Source organism: Vanellus vanellus (genome assembly GCF_965231255.1).
Source record: "Vanellus vanellus genome assembly, chromosome: 1".
NCBI classification, from domain to species: domain Eukaryota; kingdom Metazoa; phylum Chordata; class Aves; order Charadriiformes; family Charadriidae; genus Vanellus; species Vanellus vanellus.
This window is the reverse complement of record NC_138905.1, coordinates 62,868,183-62,891,707: the sequence shown is the minus strand read 5'-3', so window position 1 is coordinate 62,891,707 and position 23,525 is coordinate 62,868,183. Positions and strand designations below refer to the sequence as shown.

The window sequence follows — 23,525 nt, the reverse complement described above, 5'->3', positions numbered from 1 at the left end:
ATGTACACATCTGTTTTTCTTTGGGTACCAGACAAGTGAGATGAATACCAGCTGAACTGTATACTCCTCTCTTAGTTCTGTTTCATGCTGAAGATGGTAAGGCATTCCTTCTGTCAGTCAATCTGAAATGTTTGGGAACTTGTTAATTAAAAAAAAAGTTAACTGAACATTATCTGCAAAACTAAACACTTAGAGGCTGCCAGTGAAGTTTTAATTTAGTCACCTGAGATGCATGCATTAACATAAACTTTAATTGTGCGATCATATGCTTTCCCCTCACGCACCCATCTGGCAGTCCTGGCTTTTGTGGATAGGAAATAAGAGTGTAAATTAAGACTGTAATGGAAAATGGTAGTGTTTGGACCCTTTCCAGTGGCTGAAGCAAATAAAGGCCAAAAATGCAGGCCATCAAAGAAGGGAAAGGGTGCTTGCTTCTGCTGTGGACTCACTGTGGAATACTGGACAGAAATGATGATGGTCACATTTTGACTTAGCTGAGTCCACTCAGTGCAAGATCACCACGGTACTGTTGTATTAGTGGATTAGGCTTTTGTGTCTGAACATTCCCTGACCAAATACAGTGGAAGGTGGTTCTTTCTAAAGGGTTTGGTTTTTTAGCCTTTACTATTACTCTGATGGATTTTCTTTCTTTATTTCCATCAGAGATAAAGATAACAGTGGGTAGCTGACAGAGTTTTACTGCTAAGCGGATTTGATAAGAGTCCTCCTTCAATATGATTTAAAAGACCATGCATGTGAGACCGAAGCACTTCATCCTAGAATAGTTCATGTTGGCAGCCTATGGTCTGAATGAAACATCAGGCACCCTGACTGGAAAGGGACAAGGTCTCTCCAATTCTGTATTGCCTTAGACAAATGGCATTGTTGTGTTTAATGTATCAAGTTCATTCTTGAATTCAATTAGATTTCTTGCTCCTTTTTCAGAATTATGAACAACTGAAATTCTTAACTTTTGCTGCTGTAAAAATTATCTGAAGGCAGATAGCTCTGCCCATGTAATTCCATATTCAAAACAAACTTTTGCTGCCCTCCTAGCTGTTAGGAACTGCAAAGTGGATAACAGTTTTCAACCTTATTCTGTTCATATAAACATTTGTTTTTCTAGTACAATGCCAGATTTTTCAATGTTCACGTAAATCCAACTGATTTTCTACATAATATAATCCTATAAGAGAGTAATATCAGAGCAATCTGGCATAGGGTCTCCCTTTTGGAGAGAAAAAAAAAAAAAAAAAAAACCCAAACAAACCCAAAACCAACAAAACCCAACACAAAACAAAACAAAACCAACCCCACCAAAACCCCAAAAGACCACAAACAAACCAAAAAGCCCCCAAAAACCCGAGTTGCATTTTTACCACATTTTCCTTTTATCTTCATGCTTTGACTTAATCCTTAATCTCTTTAAACCTCACTAGCAATGAAGTCCTATTAGTGGATCTGAAGGTGCTCAGGTAACTTATTTGATTTCTTTAAATAGGGACTATTATGTTTATTGTTGAATTAATTTATAGTTTCATCTGCAAGATGGTTATTTGTTGATCCAGTGAAGTTGTTTTTTGATCCAGTTAATTATCTTTTCTGGGAAAAGAATGATTCTTTTTACCACAGAAAGGACTGTATAAACACGGACAAAGCCCTAGCCCTCCATTTGTGCTCTAGATGAAATATACAATGAAATTGAAAGAATGCCTCTCCTACTGAGACTGGCTTTACCATACTTTTTAAAACTGCTAGACATGGTTAGTTATGGCTTTCTGTAGTTAGCTTTGAAATATTCATGAAATAGCAGAAATGATGCAGATTCAGTGTTTTATAAATATATTCAAGACTAATAAAACAAACCTCACAACATAACTTATTTTGTTATATCATATCCTGGTATAAAATGGCATAAGCTATGGCACAGTGTTTCAGTACTAATCCACACACATTAGATCAGCATTTTATGTCTTGGCTTGTTTATATAAATTCTATTTGAAGTATGAATAAACTTTTCCTTTTCTTTGCTCCAGTTAGTACAGTGTATATCTGATGGGGGACTGGAACTCTTTCCTGGAAAAGGAGGAGGAATATGGGGAGAAAAAGAGATTAAATGAACTTTACTTCTAATAGCAAATATCCTTAGTTGGCATTGGGCAGTAGAGGCAAAAAAATAAACATAGAAAATGTTTTTATCACATTTTTTTTTTCTCAGTGAAAAGCTACAAGGTAATCAAGTCACATACAAAGCGTAGTATTTAAATTAAGGGCATTATTATCTTAGTTAACCCAGGTCCAATTCTATACGTATAATACTTGTATATGTATGTAAAATATGGGGTAATTATAATGATGTAGGTAAGCTCAAGATATCTGTACACAGAAAGGACTGAACCTGGCTTTCAAAGACAACTTCAGTCAATCCCTTCACCTGCTTTGTTTGTTTTCGAGTTCTAGGTTCAGCGCAGTACTTATAGTACAAGTATTACTCATTTAATACAATGCTTTTCTAATTTGAGGGTATTATTTTGGAAAGTGTCAGTTTAGGGCTGGGGAAAATAAAGCAATTTGGAGAGAAGCAACAGGAGACTTGGCTACAGTTCCTATATGCATCTCTGAGACAGAACTTTTCTTCAGCAATGCTCTCTTCTTACCTCTTGACAACTTGCACTGGATTATTTTTGCTTTTTTTTCCCCTTGAACTTTTCATTCTCTTGTGGTTAGACTGAATTGTGGTTTTTGGAGCAGAGGTACACTAGCATATCCCCCCCATCTCCCTTTTTTTTGTGTTTCCCCTAACCTGTCCTTTCTAAGATCTGGATGGTTCTTGGTCTGTGTGCAGAGAGACTTCACATGGTGACTGTTCTTTCAGCTAAGTGCATACACTGAACTTAAATTTCTGCTAAGCACAAGTTTTTCTCTTTAACTAAGCCTGCAAATCTAATGTGAATTGAATAATCTTTAATCTGTAAAAGTTAAAGCTGAGAATTGTGTGGAAATATTTGGGTTTGACTTGGAAAAAAGCCAAAAAAAAGTTTCAAGTTAACTTCAGATTTCCTAAGTTATTTATGGGAGTCTTGTTCAGCCAGAATAAGCCAAAACAGCAAGGTCTCTGGCCCGGTTCCCTACATTTATTTTAACAGGAAACAATATAAACAAACTAGTTTTCCTCTGACTCAATTCCTATTCTTACCTAGCTCTACCCACTTATTTTATATGAATGTAGACATGCAGAGTTTCATTTGCTGGAGGTTCTCCCAACTAGAATTCTAAAATTTATCTTCAGATTTTAACATGTACAAAATATACCTTTATTTCATTTTGCAAGGTATCCTTTTGAGGTAAGTAGGAAGGAACATGGAGGAAGCCCGTAAGCATGGAAGAAGTTGAAAAATTAGGCTATGTCACCTGGAGTAATAAAGTCATTGCCATGGCTTTGGGGTTTGTTTTTGTTTGTGGGTTTTTGGTTGGTGTGTTTTGTGTGTGTGTGTGTGTGTTTTTGTTTTCTTGATTTTTTTTCTTTGCAAACCTGTGATCTAAAGCATCATGGATGTATCTAAAAATTCTTCTGTAGTTGTCAATGGCAGCTCAAGACTCCAGAGTGCGTGAATAAGTATTGAGTTATTTTGTACAGTCCATGGTATAGTTAAATCAAAATTATTGGTGTCTGAACTAGATGGAATGATGTTAGATTACACTACACATGCTGTATTTCTGCTTTGATAAACCTAACTCTTAAGAAAAAAGAAAAGGTAAAAAAAGTAAGACTCTGTAATTCTGCTGTTAAAGGTAGGATTTAACAGGCTACCTTTTTTTACAGTTGGCCATCTTATCCAATTATTAGATGTTGCAGGGAAGTGGCCAGTGTTTCTTAAAGTCTGGAAAAGAAACTCTTCGTTAGTTGGAAAGGGAAGATGGTTTATGAACCAGATTGGAAAGGAAAAATTCTTAGAGCAGGAGTTCAGAATGAACAGAATTGCTTTTGTTGCTTTTGCTGCTTGCCTGACATTATACTAAGGCTTTATTTTTGCTTGTTTTGATTTAATTTTTTGAGTCACTGCTGTCACCACAGAGAATCTATGTTACTTTAAGGATATGGAATGGGATTGTAGAACTTCAAAAGAAGGGCCCACAAGCACAGGATCTTGTCTCCAACCCTGGCAATAAATATGTGCCTTGTAAGAACAGAAGAAATGTTTATGACACTTGTCCTGAGTGCTGTCTCAATCTCTAATTTCAATTCAGGGTATTTTCTGAACACAGAGCTCTACCTGTTTTTACTGGGAATCAGTGTGGGTTTGTTTTGGGGTTTTGTTTGTTTGCTTTCATTTTAAAGAATGGGTCCTTTGTGCCTCTCATTATGATTCTGTTTTTTCCTTTATTCTTACATGTGTTATCAGCTGGTATTCAAAGGTGAAAATAACTCTGTGCGTGGAAAAAGTAAAAGGGGAAGGGAATACATTAAAAACAAACACCTATAAATTAGAGCTAAAAATAAAATATTGCCTACCATGCTGAAAAGGTTGAGGGAAAATAAGCAGAAAGACAAAATGTCACAGGGAAATACCGGAGTCCTTGTATATACGTAATATTAAACAGAAGATAAACGACTGATTGGTGGGGTGAGGGGAATCTTGCTTACAATCAACTTTATTGGTCTGGATCATGGATTTGTGTTCTGAGAAGACTGGAGAATTCATGATAAAATTTCGAAACAGCATGCAACTTTAAAAAGCTTTTGGGAGGAGATGCATTATGATGTAGGAGAGCTGAGTGGTTCTTGTAATGCTTTTTGTTATTTGCCCAAACTCAAGCAATGTTAAAACATACAGTCTTTCACTTAATGATTTATGTAGGTACTGGACAAAATTATTAAACATTTAACTCAAGGGGTTTATTCTGTCTTTCACTACATCTTTACTAAAGTAGTGAAGACACATTTGCTGTCTCAGTATAGTTTTTTATCGTCTCTGAGATAAGATCTGTGATCCCCTAGCTAATTTACTTAACCTGGTTCATAGTCATAGTTCATAGTAATGCCTCATCACTAGTAATTCCTACCTATGTACCTCCATATGGCTGTTGTAACGTGTGGTCAGTAGGTGCACTTGCAAAATGTGCGATTCACTCCTAACACGTGGATTTTCCATTCTTGTGATAGGACTATGCTCACTCTCATTATAAGCTTTAAGTTATTTTATTTTATTAATTTTGAGCATCATTGTTCAGGGCAGCGCTCTTGACCCCTGAGTGGAAAGATGCACTTATAAATGGAATTCTTGAATCTGTAACTGCTTTTTCTCATTCACCAGGTCAGGTAAATCAAGGCACACTGTCACAAGAGCCTCAGTTCTGTAGCCATTTTTTGAACTCGAGTTCTTTGGGTTTTCTTGTGATGCTTCAAGAATTGATTTTTTTTTTTTTTTTTTTTTTTTTCCTTCCTACTCAGGATAATGCAGTCTACCTGGCAGCCTGTTACATTTCCATTTTTATAGAATATGTGGATCTTGCAAGTCTAAGGGAGCAAGACATGGTGTAATTCTCTCAGTACTGCCCATTGGAGCATCATCTGTGCAACTGTAACTGCTAATCTCTCAAGAGTTTCACTGGGTAGAGACCTGGTGGTTCTATTCCAAAAGTGATCACAAAAGTAGTCTTATCATACATGCAATGGGAATGGTTGAAGGTACTGGACCATGATATGAAATTAACAGTCTAAACAGAGTTTAGGTGCACTCACAAATGCTGCCTTATCCTTCTATAAGAAGGGTTGAAATAAAGCCCCTATATCAATGAGATTCAATTATTTATATTTTTGATGTCAAACTGCATGGGCATTTCATAATTAAACTACAGAGTTCTTTTCTGTAGGCATTTTTTCTCATTGATGAAAAAGATTAATAAAAGATAATAGCCTTTATAGTAAACAGTGATGTTCATCTAGTCTAATTACTAACTATTTACATAAAATTGAAAGATTGATATTTTGAAGCACTTTCATGAGGTGCAAAAGACTCAAAAATCTAATAGTCGGTTAAATTGGAATGCATGTTACAGTGAAACATTTTGTTTACGCTTAACAACTTATGAGCAAAACAGTAACTGTAAGCTTAAAGAAAGTACTTTTCTTTGAACTTTTATGGAGAAGTTAGTTTTGTGTTGCAGCTTAGAGTATTACTAAATGCTGAATTCATTACCTTTCCTTATAATTTTTTTTTTTTTTTTAGCAAACTATTATGTTGGACAATACTTCTACACTGCTGTTTGATTGAAAAGATCAAAGCTGTTCTCTGAAGAGTTTTGATTAACTGTGAAGACTGGCTATGTTCAACACTAATAGGTATACTAAAGTGCTGCCAAGATTAATGTGGAAATGACCCTGTGCCTATTTTCAGAATTGCAGGGGGTCGAATTCTGTCAACAGTGAAGATGCATTTGATAAAAGGCCGAAGCAATGGGGATCCTTTCTGTCAGGCAGTAGAGGAAGTTGTACAAGATTTGGATTTGAAGATTAAAAATATTATCGATTCACAACATGATGTCTTGACTGCCAGCACTACTGGAGTCAGTCCAGCACGGGTAATGGGACTTCTTTTGTTCTTTTTACTATTTAGGTTTACAAGAAAGCCAATGTCTTTTGCCTGATGTGTTTCTTTTTTATATTTTTTAAAGGACATTATATAGAGTATTGTCTTTTCCTAACAGTACAGAACAGTGTCATTTCCTCTACACTGTGGTTTTACACTCATTGAAAGACTTATACTTGAGGATTACAGTGCTGATTTCAAAAAGCTGATTTACTTAAACTAAACTTCTTACTTCAAAATTGTAACAAAAATGCTCTTTAAAACTTAATATTTTTTTGTGCAGTTGTTATAGATGTACATGTAAAGTCTCCTTTTTACAGTCTGGGCATGGTTTAGGTTGGAAGGAACCTTAAAGATCATCTAGTTGCAAGCCCCTTGACATGGGCAGGGACACCTCCCACTAGACCAGGTTGCTCAAAGCCCCGTCCAGCCTGGTGTTGAATACTTCCAGGGATGGGGCATCCACAACTTCTCTGAGCAACCTCTGATTTCAAGTCAGTAGAGCTATAACAAATTTCCAAAGAAAAAAACCTCATAACAGTAGAATTAAGATTTAAGAACATCTATGAGTAATTTTCATTAAAATACACAGGTTTTATTAGCTCAGCATCAAGTATTTCTAAGGGTAAGGCATTCAAAATAAAGTTAAATATGAAAGAAGTCCAAAACATGGCTAAATGTGGAGTGGGAAGAGAATAAAAATAAAAACCCAAACAATCAACATATAAGTTTTTCTTTTAGTGTTTCAAGACGCTAATGAAACTATTTATTATTTTAGTTTAATGGAAGGAATCGGGATATTGGAAGTTCTTTAAGTCAGGTGTGGAGAGCAGAATACAGGGTTTCTATTTGTGGTTTCTGTACATAGAATCTGCTCATCTTAATATTATGATCTTTTTTTGTGATAAAAACATCAACTAGCTTTAATTTATTTTACATTGTTGATATATAAAACATCTACTGTCGTGTATTTTTGTCTAGGAAACTTTTTAAAACTTGTAGACACTCTGAATGTTTGTACATTGTTAGAATGCTTTGTTTTGTAAAATCACTGGAATTGCCCCATGGTATCATAAGATTTCTAACAAATTTTAATCAGACTTCCAATATGTTTTTTTCTTTTCTATGAGAGCTAAAATCAGCCAGACTCTAGTGGCTAAACTGGTTTAAATGTGTGTTTCCACTGAGCAGATGGAGTATATATTTCATCCTTATTTTCCTGTTTCCCCTGAATCTTTCATCACTGTATTTCTGTTTCCCTTTCATATCCTTCTATTTCTTTCTCTTCCCTATCTGAAAAATTGATCACCATTATCAGTTCTGTCTTTATTTAGCTACTTGTTTTATTGATAAAAAAATATAAAATTATTTAGATCTTTATAAGCCAGGTAAAACTATTTTAATAAAAACATATTCTTCAGTGAAATTCATGAAAATACCACTTTTCCAAAAGGGTTTGTGTTTCTTATTGTTCTCCATAGGTCAAGTTCATAGTCTAATGACCCTGTAGAAATGTTTACCAGTATCCTTGTTGAGGCATAAGATAGCAAAGATGGCTGTATGCCGATGTTGTTAGGAAATGTGGTTAAATACTTAATCCCATTGACAGCAGTGTGAAGTTAATATTTTTCTCAAAATGGGCACCTGAGGGCAGCTTATGAACTTAATTATATTACTTTGAATCTGTGATTCTGTCGAAGCTTTTGGCCAATTCTTGAGTTTAAGTTAATTGATTGCTGGAACATCCTGTCTACTTATGAATGGGCAGATTCTACTATAGCTGTCCTCAGTGAGGAAACTTGAGTACATAGCAGAGGATGATGGGCTTTAAGCTAATCCTTTTCACCATACTCACTACAGTACATCCACACTCCCTGCAATATAGATGTAACTGTGAGCCATCAGAGATGACTGTGGTCTGGATGTGACTGATGTGTTGCTTGGCTTGACAAATCTAGTGCTGTATTGGGTTTATGAGGCGATGTTTTGGTAGCGGGTAGGGCTGCAGGGATGGCTTCTGTGAAAAGACACCAGAAGCTTCCCCCATGTTAGACAAAGCCAGTTCCAGCTGGCTCCAAGATGAACCCACTGCTGGCCAAAGCTGAGCCAATCAGGGATGATAGCACATCTGTGATAACCTTTAAGAAAAAGTAAAAAATGCTACACAACAGCAGAGAGGAGCGAGAACACGTGAGAGAAACAACTATGCAGACACCAAGCACAATGAAGAAGGAAGAGGTGCTCCAGACAGTGGAGCAGAGATTCCCCTGTAGCCCATGATGAAGACTGTGATAACACAGGTTGTCCCTCTGCAGCCCATGGAGATCCACAGTGGAGCAGATATCCACCCTGCAGCCTGTGGAGGACCCCACACCAGAGCAGGTGGATGTGCCCTGAAGGAAGCTATGACTCTGTGGAGAGTCCACATGGGAGCAGGTTCCTGGCAGGACCTGTGGACCCATGGAGAGAGGATTCCGTGCTGGAGCAGGTTTGCTGGCAGGAATTGTGACCTCATGAGGGACCATGCTGGAGCAGTCTGTTCCTAGAAGACTGCACCCTGTGGAAAGGTGGAGCAGTTCTTGAACTACAGCCTATGGGGAGGACCCACACTGGAGAAGTTTGAAGGACTGTATCCCATGGGAGGCACCCACAAAAGAGCAGAGGAAGAGCATGAGGAAGGAGCAGCAGAGACAAAGCATTAGGCACTGACTTCAACCCTCATTCTCTGTCCCCCTGTGCTACTCAGGGGAAGGAGGTAGAAGAAATGGGAGTGAAGTTGAGTCTGGGAAGAAGGGAGGGGTCCTATTCTGATTAACTGGCAATGAGTTACTTTAATTTCCTTCAGTCAAGTCTGTTTTGCTCATGATGGTAATTGGTAAGTGACTCCCTGTCTTCATCTTGACCCCATGAGCTTTTCATTGTATTTCCTCTCCCTGTCCTGCTGAGTAGGGGGAGTCATAGAGCAGCTTTGGTAGGCACCTGATGGCTCGCCAAGTCAACCCACCACAGATGTTTGTGGTGCCTAATGTGGGGCCTGAGAAATTAGAGATAAGGACAGTAACTGGGAGAGGTAATGGACAAGATGTGGGCTGAACATTGTGAGAGAGCGGAGTAAGTGTGGGGAATTTTTGTTTAAGTAATTGTGGTGAAGGGATGAGGGGTGGAGTGTGTGTAAATTGTCTACCTTTGTTGTTGTGATGATACTACTTTGATTTTTGGTGTGGTGAATTATTTTTTTTTGATGTAAAAGAAGTTTGCAAAGATTGTGGGATGAATGTATATTTTAATGATAATTCTTAAATAATTGATTCACAGAGTCAAGGGGTGGAGGCTTAGACAAATGTTAAGAGACTGATACCAAATTACATATTTTAGTGGAGCTTGGTGTGGCAGTACATTTTACTAAGCATAGAGAGGGGTAGGTTAACATTACTAATCAAAAAACGAAACCAACCCCCAAAGACCTAAGTTTTCCAAATGAATTTGAGCTGTAGAAAAAAAAAAAAATGAAGCATCTGTATTGTTCCCTTAAGATCTCAGTGCAGCAAAGATTAGTGCTCTGTGCCAAGTTTCACGTATATCTTGGTTTTTTTTATTGTGTTTTGCTTTTTACTTTTTAAAGAAACCCTCAAACCCTGATGCTATAATTTTTTCAGAAAAATTGTTCTGTATTCAGAATAAGTTCTGGTTTTGATAGGATGTTTTTTTTCACGTGCAAGAGACTGAATAATTTCTCTGAGTGCAAATTTAAACTATGATCTTAACTGTAGAGCTGAAAATGATGCCTCCATTAGCTCCTGGAATGCTGCTTCTTCATAAAATGTACCTGAAAAGAGTTTGTTAGAAAAATATTTTCTTTTCTCCTGGCAGTGGCAGTTTTCTTCCATCATTGCTCAGTTTTCCTGCAAATACCTGTTTTATAAGAATCTAGAGCTCCAGGAAAAGTTATTAATTTATGCAGCAGGAAGCACTACTTTGTGTTGAAGCCTGCGCAAGTGACTAATAGGAATTATGATTAACTTCTTCCTGAGAAAATTACTACTGTAAATGGAATCTGGCTGGTGTTTTTGGAACTAACCAGAATAGTCTGGAATAGCTAATGGTCACTATCCTTTAAAGACTGATTGACTATTTTCTTGAAAAAATAATGTGAATCATAATTTTCAGCTTACTAATAAACAAGGTTTTTGTGGCAGGAATTGCTGTCTTGCAGAAAGTTCTTATTATGCCTTGGACAATAGGGTTTTATTTCATGATTAGTACACCAAGTCACTTGTTGTAGTACATGAGATTTCTGAAGTTCATCTTTTGGCAGTTAGGAGGTTATGTTATATTCTAAAGATTATTATTTTTTCCTTTGTGTATAATCAGTCAAGATGATGCCAAATTTGCACTTTTCTCATTTAGACAAATTTACCGTGACACACATGACATTTTATAAAAATCTATGATGTGGTGAGGTAATGCCTGAAGAGGTTCAGAATAAATTTTAAGGAAATTAAATGGTACTGAAATAGGCCAATTCTGTAAAGCCAAGTAACAACCATTTCTGTAATTGCTATTTCTAGCTATTGATTATAACTTATAGTAACTGACTGACATGTGTTGCTATGGTTTCTTGAAAGCTACATACACTAATTGATGTAATCAAATAGAGAGAGAAATAGAATTTGATCTTTTCAAGACTGTATTTAATAGCAGTTAACTGATTAGATAAATGCAGTTCATTGCTTGTCCTGTCCTGAACAAAGTTAGGCTATTCAATATTTCTGTGCATTGGTAAATAAGAATGCCTGTAGCTTTTAAAAGTCTACTACTGTGTGTTAAGCACTAAATTTCTCTGGTGAACTCCGAGTAATTTTAAAGAAAAATATAGAAAACTTGCAATTCTTGCAGTCCCGTAGTGGCTATGGAGTTCTACATCTGTACTGCTGACCATAGAATGGAGCACTTCCAGATGTGGATTATTATTTTCTTTAAGGAATTCTTTATTCTTGTGGAAAATTGTGAGGAATTCATCCTGTTCCAAACAACAGGAGATTGTGTCAAGTACCCCTCTTGTCAAATTTTAATGGAAATTTAACTTTTAACCAACTGCTTTAGCAGATTCAGTTAGTTGGAGCTGTTGGACTTCACCAGAATGTGTTTGTGTAACCCATAGCACTCAAATTGGTTGTGAGAAAATAATTTGTTAAGTTCTGCTGCATGGTTTCATCAGATTTGTACGTTTCTGTATGACTTGCTCATCAGTGTATACCTCCAGCTGGCAGGGATCTAAGCCCTACTAATTGCTTGGGTTAAGGAAGGAACTTTCCTATGGACAGGTGCCCCATAAATGCTTACTGGAAAGGGAAGGAGGGGATTCTCACACCTTGTGCTGATATGGGTTGCCTTTGGAGGTGGGCTATTGGACTGGCTTGCTGACCTTTCCTGTTGTATGTTCCTTTTAATTTTATTTACTTTCAGCCAAAATTGCATTCCATAAATCATGGCACGGTGTATTGTGGCAGAGATACTGTAAAGGTCTTACTAGTTCTTCTGGATGAAGAAGCTGTCAATCCTCCTACCCAGAACAAAGCAGAACTATTATATAATGATGAAAGCTTAAATGTGCTTGGAGTCACCCCTGTTTTGACACTCTTCAGGTGAGTACTAGAAGGTTTTTTGTGTTTTGTGCTGGGTTGGTTTGTTGTGGTTTTCTTGTTTTTTGTTTTGGTTTTTTTTTTTTTGGGGGGGGTGGTGGTGGTGGTGGTGTGTTTTTTTTGTGTGTGTCTTTTTTTTTAAGATCTTATACCGAGTGGCTAGCAAATGACTGAAGTGCAGTCTATTGTGAGATTAGGTGGAAAGCATTCTTCAAAGTCTCAAGTTCTCAAAAGTATTCTACCTCTTCATTCACATTTTCTGTATCTTCAAGATACTTTTGTAATATGGACTTCTTGAGCTAGTACATTTCTATGCTGCACAAAGCCCATGAAGGAATATCCTTTGCAACAAACCTAAATACTCACCCCTTAAGTTGAGTTTGAACTCCTAAGTTCAAATACTGTCTGTTCAGTAGCTAATTAGATTACTCTTCAATTTGAAGATGCTGCCTTTGTCTAGCTATGACACTAGAGATTTTTGGGTGACAATTTGTGAAGACAGTTTTTAAATAGTTAAATAGTTTTTCATGTCAATCAGGATAGTATTGCACAAAGAATGTTGAAACAAATTCACATTCTTAAAGCTTTATTAGTAGTGTCTGTAGCTGATGGCATACATTGACTCTAATGGTGAAAGATGCTTTTGGGGAAGAATAAAACCAAAAAAAGAGGGAGAGGAGAGGAAAGAGAAAACTCTCCCTGGTGGCTAGCTGGGAAGTAAAGCAGCCAGGCTTCCCAAACGTCTTCTGTAGTATAGTGTTTATTTCTCCAGTAATGCTTTTCCCAGGGTAACTATATTGTCTTCATAACAACCTGCTCAACCCCCTTATTGGTTGTCTTTGCTTGTGGTGATTGGAGCATCTGTTCATCAGGGCAGGGGCTGTGTGGCCATTTGCTTATTAAGCTCTGCATGCACGTTTTTGGATTCCCTAACATAAAAGAAGATCTACAATGAAAAGGGTAGGAAAAGTGGGGAAGAAAGGGGTGTTTCTTATGCTGGTGGCAGTCATTTCCCATAAGAGCCTACCATAACAACATTATCAGAGTGTGCAGGTGCAAGGCTGTGAGGATAACAGCAAGGAAAGAGGAAAGCAGTGATAGGTCCTAAATTGGAAGACGGAGGATCCTAAAAGTCAAAGAATTTAAGGGTTCCATTGAATTTATCATTCAGCCTCTTCTATGAAACTGAAGAAATAAGCACATTCTAATAAAACTTAAAAAAACTTCTTTCACTTAATAAGAATTCTAAATAAAACTGTAATAATTTTTAATATAAAAGGCAGCTTGTAACAACTTATAGTGGAATATTCTTTCACCTCTTAAATATCTGTAGATATCTGTATCTATACATTTCTATTTCACCAGGTAACAAGCTTAAAATAACCCTGATTTCAGGTTCTTATTTTTCTATTACTTCAGATTCAGGAAAACTGATCCACATGACTTTTTAAATTGCTTCATTAATTTAATAAACCTCACCATAGTTGTATTTTTATCAGAATGAAAAGGAACATAATCAGATTCAGGTTAATGCTCTATGTGAATGGAATCAAAGCCCACCTGAATTTCTTCACTGAAAGGGTTGTCAAGTATTGGAACAGGCTGCCCAGGGAAGTGGTTGAGTCACTATCCCTGGACACGTTTAAAAGGCGTGTAGATGTGTTGAGGGACATGGTTTAGTGGTAACTTGGCAGTGCTAGGTTAATGGTTGGACCTGATGATCTTAAAGGTCTCTTCTAACCAAAACGATTCTATGATTCTATGAATTCTTTCTGAATTAAACACTGCTATTATTCAGACCTAGGGATCTTGTTGGTTTTTTGTTTTGTTTTTTAAAGTAACTCTTTAATTAAAAAGACATTTTAAACCACTTATTTCTGAATAAGAGTGTCCACTGAGTGCTTTCGTTTCACTTGCCTCAAAATCATTTGATTTTTCAGCTGAATGAATTTTCTTGAATGTTCCCCCAAAGGATAAGACATTTGTTTGACTTAGTGTCTTCTCAGTTTAGGCGTAAACAGGTACCGCTATTTGGGAATTTATATTGTAATCTAGAAAATTCTTCTGTTTTCCTTAGTAATTCTTAGTGGTCAATTTGGATTAGATTTTATTTTCCAGTATATGGGTTTTTTTTTTTAATATTATCTGTGTGCTTCCATTTAAAAATTTGAGTTAAAAGTAATTTATTCAAAGTATTGAATTTATGATGCTAAATTATTGTTTTAGGGATAAAAAACTTTGCAAAAAATGAAATGAAACTTGCAAACAGCTATTCTCAACTTTTAATAAATATTTGTGTTCTGCATTTTTCTAGCAGCTTTAATCTAAGACTTCAGTTGCTTTATTAATGCTGAACACCTTAATACTGCACAGGATAGTAGCTAAGGTGTCAGTCTGATTTGCGTTGATGTACAGGCACCTCTATAGTACAGCACTTTATTGTTACTCAAAATTTTGATCTAGAGTCCTTGTGGTCTTTTTGCCAATTGATTGTTAATAGTATATCTGGAACATTTTAGAGCATAAATGACAGTACTTTTGGCCGTAAAGTCACTGCAGTTTTCAGATTCTTTTTGTTAATCTGATTCTGTTTGTCAAATTGTTGGTCACCTCATATGTTAGTTATTGTTCTATGTTTTTTGATCACATGGTAGTTATTGTTTTGAGGTTTTTCACAATGCTTTTTGCTATTTCTAGAGATTTCATTACTGAAGAATCCCAAAATACGTGTAAGTTTGTGAGTAGTTTTGTCTGAGTTCTGGTCAGTTTGAGAGCGCGATGTTAGTTTTCGGGTGCAGACTAAGGTTAAATAAGAACATGTCTTTTACAAAACTTCATCGTTTCAGGATTTTTTCTTGCTTTGTTTTCCTCTTTCAATAAACTTCTATATCAATTGGGTAGATTTATCTCTCTGCACTGAAATCCTGCAAAAATGCTACTGCTGAGATGCAGCTATTATGTTGTTTAACTTTTTGTTGGCTTTCTTTAGTTAAAAATATTTTCATTGTGATTTCTGAAATGCATGCATGTTTGGGAACTGAAAATGTAAGCAATACATCCTCAGTGTTGTGTTGGTTTTTTTGTGGGGGGAGTGTGTGTGTTGTGTGTGTGTGTGGGGGGTTGTTTTTGTTTGTTTGGTTTTTTAGGAAGTCCTAACCAAGCTGAAGTTTTTCTTAATCTGTCATTCAGTATATCGATCAAATATTTTCCTCCTCTAAGCACCTTATTTCGGTCTTCTGGAAAATATTCTTTTTAGATTTGCATTAAAGGTTCTCTTGCCTTTTTTTTTTTTTGTGTGTGTGTATTTTGAAGCTGGATACAAAGCAGAAGTGTGCTATTTTTCCTGTAGTATTTAAAAATTTTTTAAACAAACATAAAAATGTAGTGAAGGTATTGAAATCAAAGTAAGGTGATTCTGATAAAATTAAAAATGACATTTATATTTTAGAGTTAAATTTTGCCTGGCCATGTGTTCAGTATTTTTATAACTTCTTTTGCAGTAAAGATTCTTTTTTTTCTGGTTTTGCAGATTCAACAGGCATTCAGGGTTTGGGGCAACTTTGTTTGCTGCTGCTGCTTCTTATATCGTTGCCATCATCTTCCCATCCTATTAATATTAAAGCCAGTCATTACTTCTTGCTTGTTTTTCTTACCTTTTAAAAATTTCCTTCTATTTAAGGAATACCAATGTTGATCTGGTGTATAAAACGAAGACTCTCTTGAAAACTCATTTCTGTGGGCACTGAAAAGGAAACTAACCTATCCATGCACTAGAGAAGCAGTGATGATTTAATCAGTCAGTTGCTTATCCTGTGGAATCATCAGTTGTCGGAAAAGTGGGATGCCGAGAACTTTGTCATTACAAGTTACAAAGAGGACTCATGAACCAAAACAACAGTGTAGATGGCAGCATGCTGAAGCTACATATTTTGGCAATTTAAATAGCAAAAACTTTACAAGGTCCTGCAGAAGTTTTGCATCACAGACAAATGGAAATAAATAAAATAAAGAATGAGCTAAACAAATTTTATTTATGGAATAATTGAATAGAATGAGCTAAATAAATAAAGAGTGAGTTATTTTTGAAACAACTGTCCTCATGCACATTGGCCTGCCATGGGCATAAACGAAGTAATTATTTACAGATGCACAGATTAGTTCTTTTTATTTGAAGACCAAAATTTCCCCTCTTATATGCATCAATAATTTTTGCATAAAAGGCATCAAAATTTTTCATTCTTGTACATAACTATTCACACACTGAAATTCAGGACGGTGGAAGCATTTTGTTTGTGTGAGTACTTCTATTGAAAAGTCTGTAAATATGAAGAAAATCATTCTGGATGTCAACCAATGCTATGCAAGGCAGTGTAAGTAAAATGGTGACTTGGTAACTCATTATCAGCATTACAAATAATAATACCATGGCTGCAGAACTACAGTATTGTAAACATACTGCAAAATGATACCAGAAATGGGAACTGTAGGTTTGGTTTCATTACGCTGTCTTCAGTTGTCACAGTACACATGGTTAGGGAGAAAATAAAGCAAGGCTTGGAGAGCGAAGATACTTGCCTTCCTGTTTCTGAGGAACTTGGTATGGTAACTGTTTTTCTTAACTAATTGCTTTTACATGTTCTAAATATTTCTAAATCTCTTTTTAATATAGATCTCCAGCACAACCCAATGGATCTTCTCCAAAACCTCTTAGACAACGTATTCAGAAATCCATGGATGAAAAAAAAATTAAGGTACTGTGTAGACATCGCTATGTGACTATAGATGCACTGAATAATAATTCTAAAATGAGAATACCAGTGTTACATTTCAGCCAAGTATTTGAGAATTTTATCCCATAGCTACAGAAATGTAATTGTGATTAACTTGGGGTAATTGGTCCAACTTGAACAGTGTTGTCATATTGGAAATGGAAAGTGAAGCATCTAAAACTCCAGAAAGGAAAGGCTTTAAACTTTAAAAGTACTTCCTAATGAAGATGTCTTAATGAAGATATACTTAGTTAATCTATATCTCTTCATTTAATCATCTGTGTATTTCAGGACTATAGAAATAAAAGTGAAGCTATGTGAAAACAGAGATAAAACTGAACACGGGCACCTGATTTCAGTTCTGATAATATAGGCATTCCAAAAGTATAATAACCTTTTTCATTGCATTTTTTGGGGATGCTTTTTATTTGTAACATTCGGAGGACGTTTCCATAACATTGCTTTATGAAAAATAAAATAAAGATGCTAACGTATGCTATTTTGTAGATGAAATACCAACATACTTTTGTAGCGTTCTATTGTAAGTGGCACTATTCAAAAGAACAACTTCAATGTTTCTGAAAATTGCAATCTTCGTGTACTGCATTTTACATAGTCCTTTTGTCCGCAAAGTTGTTGAACCGGAACGTTGGTACTATGGAAAGAGGCAGAGCTCGTGTCTCCCACAGCATTTCAACAGAGAGTTAAATAAAAGTAGTGACTTAATATTTTTTATGGACTTAGTCCTGACAACAGGTAAAAACACAAATGTAATAGTATATAAGGAAGAAAACAGAGGTGTTTTAAGCCATCAGAATTAGTTATAGAACAGCACAATAGAAAATATCTTTCTGCCACTGGACATGAGGGGAATTTTAACATATTATATGTTTGAGAAATACAAAGTCATTATAAAGAAGTAAAATGAAAAGCACTGCCGGTATTTCCAGCATATGTTTTAAATATACTCCCACTTCATTCTGAGTGCTTTTTTTGGAATGGGGGTGGGGTGGATGATGGGCATTTTGGGTATATGCACTAATTATGGTGAGATTTAACATATAGCTCACAGGCAAATTATGAAAGATTTGGGCTGATAAAGGTACTACATTATATTAATTTTACAATAAACAGCATATTTAAATTGCAGCTTTACTCATCAAATAGCAAAAATGTGATATGCTGTTTGCATAATACATTGAAATAGTTTTCTTATCTAAATGAAGGTTTTGTAATTGAATTCATGAACAGCTGTGTTCATTATCAAAGTACAAGAATTATTATGTAAAAGTAATTACCTGTTAAGTTTGAGACCTTTACTGGAAACTTACAAGGTTTTTGACAGAAACTATCAAGAATATGAGTCCTGAGACTGATTCATATTATGAAACTATTTTAACTGTTTTTGGAAATAGTTTTTGCTAATCAAAAACAGCAGATGAGCTACCATAATTTCTGTGCAAATATTAGTTCTTTCAGAGGTCTCTGAATAATTGAATGAGCTCTACTTCAGGAGCAGGAATTGCATGCAAAGGTTCATCATGACATTCTCCTGTGCTGCTTTTGTAATGTCTGACTCTAATAAGGACTCTGTGACTCCTATGATCCTTGCTAATAAAATACAAGAATCTGTCACTTTCTGTAGGACTCTTGTCCTAGTGTTGTTTCACCATGATTGACAAAATAGAATGTACCTGTAGCAATATAGAATGAAACATGTAGTGTTTTTAGCCAATAATTTTTGAGGTCTTTCAATCAACTTCTAGAACTGATTTTGGCGCTCACCAGGTCCCTAATATAATTGAGGATGACTATATTGAAATATAAATGACCCTTTGTCTTACGAAAACCAAAATTAAAAGAGAACAAGCAACAGGTCTAAAGCCTGTGGTTCACACTTCTAAACTTTCTCTGGTATCTTAGAATACTGTAAAGCTTGCTTAGAGTGTTATCTTTTGTAGATTAAATCTGTAATGGTGGACTCTTCCCCTACTTTAGCAATGTGAATAGTAACATGATTAACATGTTAAACTGAATGGCTGCTTGGGGCTATACAGCTCGTATCTTAGAGCAATACTGAGGCTGCTAAACTGCTTCTAGTAATCACAATCAGTCTTCTTTATGGCTTTCTTCCAGTGTATCCTATTGTACCAGAGAGACAAAGTGCAGGATGGAACTAAGGCCAAATATCTCAAGATGTTTTTCCACTTAAAAAAGTTAAAATAAAAATCATGCGGTTCGGAGTGTACATGTTCCTCGATTTGTGTATCAGCATAGAGTCCTCTTACTCAAGATACAATATCCGAGTGTTTCATGTTATGTTTGTAATTCTCTTTTCTGTGTATCAGCCAAACATTGCCATCTAAGTTACACTATATTCCTGTGAAGTCTGGAATTATTCTTCTGGTGTTCCTATATTCACTTTAGTCTTGTTTTTCCTTCTAGTCAACTAAAAATGCTGTTGCCAAACAACTAATGACTCTTCTAACTACAACTCAGATAGCTGTCTGCCATTCATCTTTGTTCTCCATCCTCTCACATAAAATCCTGCTTTCTTTCTTGAAACGTTTCTTTCATTTTGTCTTTTTTTTTCTGGTTTTATTTCTACCTTTCTAACAATTCCTACAGCATTTTATGTGCATGTTTCTACTCCTTCCTTTTCATATGAAGACTTTATAGAGCCCTGTCTTTCTCTTCTTTCTTCTTTCTGTACCTTCTTTGTGGATGAATACATCTACAAGCATAAGTTCAGCTATTGTCTTTATATGAAGAGTTCACAGATCTTCATCTGACCTAAGTGTTCCTTCTGTCAAAATTGACGTCTTTTGTTACTTCTATACTATCCTGTGAATACCCAGCTTTTGATCTTGAGGTGGTATGTCTATCTTTCCTGGTATATTTAACACTGAGGAAAATATCCTACCTGTTACTTTTTTCACTCTAACACCTCTAGAATATATTCTTCTCTATCCATATGTCCACTCAACTATGATTTATTAAAATATCATTTTGCTTTTTGGTGTGCTGCTGTGCATTTTTCTTGGACTTGATAGTTGCAGCTTTGGCCTATCTTTCTTCACTGAGATTGCTGTACAAAAAGTTACCAAAGTGATTAGACGCTAGATGCCATTCTTCTGTTTGCGTCTCAGTCTATTCCTTTTAAGTTGTAGTATGTATAAGCTACTTGTTTTAACCTATCCCAACCTATTGATTACTTTTGATTTGCTGCTTTGAGATATCTGTCCCTGCTTACATTAGGCCTGCAATACCAATCTTTATTGTTTGTAAGTTTTCAAACTAGCTCTTTCAGCTGTCCATTTTATACTGTTTCTTATGGCTAAAGAGATTTCCTATAGGTATCTGCAGAACTCATCCTCCTTTAAAACCTTTTTCAGAACCTTTAGATCAACCTCTCCCCAAAACTTAAGTGTTTTGTGTTGAGATAGGTGCCCATTATAATGACTAATTTTAGTTCCTTTCTCTGTGAATCCATAATTTTCTTTTATTGGATTGTAATGTCTCTTTGTAGAAATAAATTTTGTTCTCTTTACTGTGCAGCACATATCACAATGAATTCAATTGCCCGTAGAATCATAGAATCATAGAATCAGTGAGGTTGGAAGGGACCTTTAAGATCATCAAGTCCAACCATTAACCTACCCTGATAAAAACACCACCACTCCTAAACCATGTCCCTAAGCACCTCATCTACCCTTTTCTTAAACACCTCCAGGGATGGTGAATCCACCACCTCTCTGGGCAGCTTATTCCAATGTTTAATAACCCTTTCAGTGAAAAAATGCTTCCTAACATCTAATCTAAACCTGCCCTGACATAACTTGAACCCATTTCCTCTTGTCCTATCACTTGTCGCCAGGGAGAAGAGGTCAGCTCCCATCTCTCTAAAACCTCCTTTCAGGTAGTTGTAGAGGGTGATAAGGTCTCCCCTCAGCCTCCTCTTCTCCAGGCTAAACAACCCCAGATCCCTCAGTCGTTCCTCATAAGGTTTGTCCTCCAGACCCTTCACCAGCTTTGTAGCCCTTCTCTGGACACGCTCCAACACCTCAATGTCCTTCTTGTAGTGAGGGGCCCAAAACTGAACACAGTACTCGAGGTGAGGCCTCACCAGTGCCGAGTACAGGGGGATGATTACTTCCCTAGTCCGGCTCACCACACTATTCCTGATGCAGGCCAGGATGGTGTTGGCCTTCTTGGCTGCCTGGGCACACTGCTGGCTCATGCTCAGCTGGTTGTCCACCAACACCCCCAGGTCCTTTTCTGCCAGGCAGCTTTCGAGCCACTCCGCCCCCAGTCTGTAGCGCTGCATGGGGTTGTTGTGACCCAAGTGCAGGACCCGACACTTGGCGTTGTTGAACCTCATACCATTGGCCTCAGCCCATCTGTCCAGCCTGTCCAGATCCCTCTGCAGAGCCAATCTACCCTCAAGCAGATCAACACGCCCCCCCAGTTTAGTGTCGTCTGCGAACTTACTGAGGGAGCACTCGATCCCCTCATCCAGATCGTTGATAAAGATATTAAAGAGAACGGGCCCCAGCACCGATCCCTGGGGGACACCACTCGTCACTGGACACCAACTGGATTTAACTCCATTTACCACCACTCTCTGGACACGGCCATCCAGCCAGTTTTTTACCCAACGAAGAGTATACCTGTCCAGGCCATGAGCAGCCAGTTTCTCCAGGAGAATGCTATGGGAAACGGTGTCAAAAGCCTTGCAAAAATCCAGGTAGACAACATCCACAGCTTTTCCCTTGTCCAGCAAGTGGGTCACCTTGTCATAGAAGGAGATCAGGTTTGACAGGCATGACCTGCCTTTCACAAAGCCATGCTGACTGGGCCTGATCACCCTGTTCTCTTGCATGTGCCGTGTGATGGCACTGAGGATGATCTGCTCCATGACCTTCCCAGGCACCGATGTCAGACTGACTGGCCTGTAGTTCCCTGGATCCTCCTTCCGGCCCTTCTTATGGATGGGCGTCACAGTGACTATAGGTCTCGTGCTGTAGTAATATTTGTCACCTTCTTACACTGCATATCAGTCTTTGTTCTTATTTCATACAGCCATCTTAAAATGTGTACAGGTTGCTTGTAAAATAAACAGTTGTAAATCTTTTTATGCATAATGCACTCATTTTAACAATTGATTCAGAAGAGATACCATACATTTGTCTTTTGAATCAGACAATAGCAACCTGATGTTTCTTCTCTATGTCAATGATTCTTCTGAGAAGTTTCTCATGCAATATGTGTGATGCTAGCAATAGTTCCATAAAATTGTCATTTTTACCGTGCTGCCTCTGACGGCAGAGGAAGTGAAAGGAGAAACACTTCTCTAATTTCTTTAAAAAAAAAAAAAAAAAATCACTATGTCCTCTCCATCCTTAAGATGAACTGATCTCAAAACTCCTGCAGAATTATGTGGAGGAGTGCATATTGATAATATTAAGACCTAGGGCACAACATCGTGTGTATGTGTTTAGTATTTAAAAATATGGAGAGTGGATAAAGTAGAAGGGTAGCTGTGAACTGGAATTGGTGTTTAAAAATAAAATAAACCTGTGGGTATTTCCATTGTGCCAAAACAAATTCCTGGCAACAGTGAAAGACAAAGAAATATTTTTATCTTTCAATCCTCATTAAATACTGGAAGAGATGCAGAAAGATCACCTAACTATAGCAGCATTTGTTAGGAGGCAAAGCTGTCACTCTTATCCCTTGGGAAGAAAGAAGCCTGGGGAACTAGCGTGTTGCATTTTTTCATTCCCTCCAGCAGAAGCAGGTAAGGGTAATAAGAGGAAGTTCAATCTTCCTTTCAGAGACAATATAGAGTTTCAAGTTTGTTATCTATTGTTTAAGTGAAATGTCTTCTGGTGAATGGTATTTTGTGGAAGGAGTCTTTAATTCTGAAAGGTCTATAGAACATCTGTTGAGTTATGTCTCTTGTAGTCAGTTGTCCTTATCAGTCCTTTTTGCTTTACAAAAATATGTAGAAAGTTTAATTGGACAGGAGAGAAGTATTTTTATCTAAAGAGGTTTCATCCAACCTTATGTCTGCTTCTTTGAATCATACTTCCATTTATCTGAAATGGCTAGATAACCTATTGTTTGACTACTTATTTGGTTGATTTCAATGGGGTAGAGTAAGCCCTGCTTGTTGGTGAGAGAGGAATGAAAGGACTGTTATTGTCACCTGCTTGTTTAGGTTAAAGAGAAACTTAACAACATTGTTGCATGATAAGATTTTTCATCTTTCTTGTGCACCAGAAAAGATTAATTGGACTTTTAATTTATATGTAAAATACAGTTCCTGAACTAATGGGATCGGGTGAAACTGCAAACGTTAGGCATTAAGAAGGAAGGCATAAAAGCTATTAAGCTGTGAGCATGCAATACATGAGAGAGTAACAGATCTTTTTTTGTAAACTTAGGATTGTTTTGGCCTTTTGATACATTGCTTTAGAAATCCTGCTGCATTGTTAACACATCTAGCCCAAAACAGCTGC

At 36.7% G+C, this 23,525-nt stretch overlaps 1 protein-coding gene across 1 annotated transcript in view; it reads left to right on the top strand.

The window, feature by feature from the left end:
- Window positions 1-23,525, top strand: part of PARPBP (PARP1 binding protein) — a gene marked incomplete at both ends in the record, with an annotated part of 55,303 nt that overhangs the window by 25,969 nt on the left and 5,809 nt on the right. Inside the window, 3 exons of the mRNA XM_082481980.1 lie at window positions 6,399-6,582; window positions 12,057-12,235; window positions 16,902-16,983. Coding sequence (XP_082338106.1) covers window positions 6,399-6,582; window positions 12,057-12,235; window positions 16,902-16,983 — 445 coding nt within the window. The remainder of the gene's footprint in view (window positions 1-6,398; window positions 6,583-12,056; window positions 12,236-16,901; window positions 16,984-23,525) is intronic.